At 42.4% G+C, this 5,102-nt stretch overlaps 1 protein-coding gene across 1 annotated transcript in view; it reads left to right on the forward strand.

The window, feature by feature from the left end:
* The window catches only part of LOC109301966 (aryl hydrocarbon receptor-like), a 146,800-nt gene that overhangs the window by 138,532 nt on the left and 3,166 nt on the right, over window positions 1-5,102 (forward strand). The window contains exon 11 of the mRNA XM_019523381.1: window positions 185-1,669. Within this exon, the coding sequence (XP_019378926.1) occupies window positions 185-1,669 (1,485 nt within the window). The remainder of the gene's footprint in view (window positions 1-184; window positions 1,670-5,102) is intronic.

Here is a 5,102-nt window from a genome sequence, read left to right on the forward strand (position 1 = left end):
CATTTGCCAAACTCTGCAGAACCTGGATGTAGATGACCTGCAATTACAGCACTGGGAAGAAACCTTGCTCAGCATGGATGTTGATGAGCCAGTGGCCCAGGACTTCCATAAGTATCTGGGTGATGAGGTGGCATCCTATGTGGAGGAGATGCTGTATAAGAAGGATAATGGAAAGAATATGGACTTCCCACAGTGCAGTGCGACTGCTTCATCTCAGGCCATTATTCAGCAAATTCCGCTGCAACAAATTCAACAAAGTTCTCAGCTAAGCACACTTCAGACTCCGCTCAGAAGTAATGTGAAATGCAGTGAGCAAAACACTCCTCCAGGGTATCTCCAGCACTGCTGGGGGACTGAACCATCAATTTCTGCCTTACCTGTATTCCAGAATCCAATGCAGTTCTTACCACAAAACACACTGGGCTCCGACCCTCAGGTTCCTGTAGTTGCTGCTACACCCAAAAATTTATTTTCTAGGCCAAAAAAACAAACACCATTTGACCAACCAGATTTGCTCAGAGGGAATATTTCTGACCCCTTGGGTTCCATTACCCAGCCAACTGTTGGAGTTAATGAAATAAATCCTGTACAGGTATTTCAGCGAAAGGGTGCTGTTCCAGTTCCCTTGAAAAATCTCATTCCTAAAAATCAGATGCAGCTGGACTCCAATCTGATTGGCTCAAATCATGCCATTCCCTTAAAAGTGAACCAACAAGACAGGCAGCAGCATGACCTGCTGGTGTCAATGAACTCAGTCATTGGCTTCCATCAGGATAATTCTCCAGGAAGTCACCCTTCAGATATTTGGAAGTCCCCTGTTCAGAACCAGGTGCGAATCAACCCGGTGCAGATGGAGCCACAAGCTCTACTGGCAGACGGCCAGCAGAATGTGTTTGGATCACGAGTCACCAATCCATGGATGTCATCATCACAGACCACCCATTACACAGGTCAGGGTGTGCAGGGATTTGGTGTAACACAGCATAATGCAATATCTGCTTCTCTTCTGCAAAAATCGAGTCCAGTAGAGTCTGAGCAGTTGTATGGAAGCCATTCCTTTCCAAAACAGGCAGCTTCACACAAACCTCACCCAATACCAAACTTTTACAATAAGGAGCAACGACAGATTCTTCAGACTGAACAGTTGTTAACAGAGCAACAACAGCTATTGCAAGGAGAGCTACACCACCAGGTGCACTGCAGGCCAGCCCAGATGCAAGACAATGGATTTCCGCTGATTAGCTGCTTGGAATCAAAAATCCAGTCTCACTCTCAGGTGGGAATGCAGCAAATGGACGGTGTTCTTGAAGCTTCACTGAAGTTGTCGTCAAATAGCACCTTACCTAGCAGTGTTGTGCAGTCTCCATGGGAATATGCAAGTAGTGAGCCACCCTTTGAAAATGATGCTGAATTGGCTAAAGCAGCTCATACCACATGCCTTCTGCAGCAACCAAATACTGCACCCTGCCATGCTGGAAGCAACCCAGAAGCACTGTGTTATTACCAAAGGCCTACAGAAACTGTTTTGGGTTCCTTGATAACTTCTCCCTTGGTAGTTGGTTTGAGAGCAAATTCCTACCCACGTGAACCAAATTTGCCTCCCGTGTCAATAACAGAAGGACAATTAAATGGGCAGCAGCAACTTTTCACTTGCAATATTCAGTTCAAGGTAAGGCGGGCTCATGTTAACCAGATTGTTTAAAATCAGCTGATTTTTACACCTTACCAGCAAGGTGTAAAATCAGCTTGGGCCTGAAATGGTCTAGCTGTGCATGTTCAGTACAGTAGTTACATTTTGAAAAGTAGTTGGTAATTTTGACTTTCTTGTGTTTTGGGGCATCTGATTTGAACATAGAGAGGGACCCTTGGGGCTGCCTGAAAAATCAGGATCTGTTAGGGTCTGAAAATTGCCAACCAGGATAGAACTGGTGAGGAAATTTTCAATTTACATGGTTTTTGTTGGAAAATGCAGATTCATCAAATGTACAAATTTTACATAGAAGCATACCAGCTTTGTCAAGAACATTTTCCAAGTTCCAGATAAAATTCTGGTGCAGATGATACCAAAATATGGACTCCCTTGGGAGAGTTTAAATATTTTAAATATCCCATGTTTAAATACTTTTTCTGCTTGATTCAGACCTTACTCACAAAGCCATAGGGTCACTGTTTTGATCTCTGGCCCAGTAAGTATTTGTGCAAAATGAAATTGCTTCAACAAAAAGGCTGAGAGAGACTTTTTTAAAAGTCTGTCTCTAAGTCTTACTAACTGCTAAGCAATTGACTTAGTAATTAGTGTCCTCCTGCAATGTAAGAGTCTCAAGCCCTGCTCTGGATCAGGGGGTCTCGTACGGCCCAGGTGAATGTCCTAACCTCTGAGTTATTCTAGGTGAGTCTCTCTCCCTCTCTCTCTCCCCCTTACTGTGTCTCTGGCTGCTCTGATTTCTTCTCTATTTATTTAGGACAGTACTTTCTTCTGTTTTCTCTATTGTTGTTAATGAGAATTTATCTCACTGAGGCTATTGCTGTCTTTGTTTTCATTAAGTCATCTTCTCTTGCAGATACAAATTTGGAAACATAGTTGCAACTCGTAAGGGTCTTGTTATGTCTTTGGTGTTTTAATGGTTGAGTCATTAGTTTATAGATTTAAATAGGAAATTACCACAGCTATATGCCACATTCCTGTTATACCTTTTTTACAGATGGACGCTTAGGCTCAGAGGAACTGTAAGCAATCTGCTGAAAGTCATACAAAAATGTATAGAAGAGGGAACTAAACCTAAGCATAACCTGGTATCATAGCCATAATCATCTCCTTTGCCTTTGTAGGCTGTTAAGGAGGCTAATTTTGCATCCCAGTAAAGCACAGGCATTCTGAGCCTTGCTTCTGAATTTTATGGATACAGCTACATACATTTTCTCTTCCTATTTTTGGGACCATAACTTTGTGAAATTTCATTTTGAGATGAGCTGAACAAAACAGACGCAGCCTCTAAGATTTATTTGTATGAACAATTGTGTCATCGAATTATAGACTAGCTCCACATCTCCAGGAATAATTTCTCTTCCATTCTTAGTGTAACTTAACATTTTATTCCCTGTTTGGTGGCCCTTGCATACTTTAGAGTGTGTTACTGAATTGTGAAAACACACACCGAGATTACTGACTCTCTAAAATTAATTTGGAGCCTGCCCATTTTTGTAGGTAGTTTAGTCTTCCTACTTATGTCTTATTTTATGCTCATCTGTAGTGAATTTAATCTGCCCATATAACGCTCACAGTTTTATGAGAGAAGAAACCTAACAGCTTGAACATATCCCCCATTTACACCTCTTCCACAGGAGTAAAAAATGAATGGCTATACAATGTAAAGCCATGCATTGGTATAAGTTAGTAACATCTGGTGTAGCAGTACCATGGGAAAGGCATCACTAAAAACACAGTTTGGTGTTACCTGTCTCTAGTTATCCAGGGTAGCTGACAACTCAAAGCAAGTAAGCTGTTATCTGCATCCTGCCATCTAGTGGAAAAGCACTGTAATAGTCTTGTAAAGTTGCACTTGTGGCAGATATGTTGGATAACTGATTATTGGTGTGTTCTGGATTCCAGTGAATTTAGAACCGTGTAAAAAAAACAATGAAGATTATATCTGTATTAGCATGTTGTGTGGCCAGCCCTTAATGGACTTTTTCTCCCTAATCTTGCTTAATCAGAATAAATACCTATCCACCTACTTGCTCATCTTTGTGTTTTGTCATTAATATCAACATAATTTATTGAATGCCTCCACTCCTAAGACTGATCCTTGAGTACCCTAATCAGATCATAGGAAATTAGAGCTTGAAGGGAATCTTATGAGATCATTTAGTCTAGTTCCCTGCTCAGGAAAGGATTATCTTCAGTCAAGTATCTAACCTGAAAATATCTAGGGATGGAAGTTCCGCATCTTCTCTAGGTAGCGTGTTCCAATGGCTGACCTCATAGTCACAAAGTTATTCCTAATCTCCAACCTCTGCTACAGTTTGAGGCCATTGCTTCTAGTCATGTCCACAACAGCCACAGAGGAAAGCCCATCTTCATCCTCTTTATAATCATCATTCAGGTATTTAAATATTTATCAAATCCTCCCCTCAGTCTTCTCTTCTCCAGACTAAATAACCCTAGTTCTTTCAGACTTTCCTCATATGTCATGCTTCCCAGGGCTATAATAAGAATTTATATTTGTATACTGTGTATCTGCCATTTAAACAATCATTTAACCTATGTTGTAGTTTATAGTCAAGTTTTTTTTCTCTTCACCCTAAGTTTCCTTAAATAGCCCTTAGCAAGGAACATTTCAAAAGCTTTGTAAAAGCAATGACAGTCATAGTCACTCAAGCTGAGACATGTATGTCTACATCAGTGGTTCCCAACTGGGTGCCACCAGAACCTGCCAGAGGTGCCACAATGCTGGTGCTGCTACTGCAGAGTGAAATTGCCCTGCATGGCTTGTTTTCAGGAGGTACCTTGGAGCCAAACTGAGAAGTGGCCACAGTGGAAAGGTGTGCCTACTTGCATTACGCTATGGGGGAAGGCTCATCACTGCTGCTGCAGCTCTTTCTGGTTGTGAGGTCGCTCCTGAAAACCAAGATGCGTGGGGCAGTTCTACCTGGTGGCAGTGGCACTTCTCTCCAGGTTGCCAGAGCCTTGGGTTGAAACTGCCCCTCCTACCTCAGTTTTGAGAAGGCACATCAGAACCGAACCAGAATGAGCTGCAGCAGAAGCAGTGCGCCTGCTCGCATAACGTAATGCCACTTCTGAGGCCAGCTCTGACATACCTCCCAAAAACGAAGGCACCCAGAACTGTCCTATATGCCCTGTGCACCTCTGGTTCTGGGAGACACTGGGCAGGGAAGGGCTGTGGTAAGAGCACAAACTCCTTCCACAACTGGTTCCCTTTTTGCCTCAGCAGGAGATGCACAGAGCAGTTCCACCTGGCGGAGGCAGCAGTGGCAGCGGGGTGATGGATTCAATGCCTAAGATATTAATGAAATAATTATAATGTTTATATTATAATATAGTTTCATAGGTTCATAGTTTCTAGGGTCAGAAGGGACCTGAG

This window comes from Gavialis gangeticus, unplaced genomic scaffold, assembly GCF_001723915.1.
Source record: "Gavialis gangeticus isolate Ggan-Ray unplaced genomic scaffold, GavGan_comp1, whole genome shotgun sequence".
Taxonomy (NCBI): Eukaryota; Metazoa; Chordata; order Crocodylia; family Gavialidae; genus Gavialis; species Gavialis gangeticus.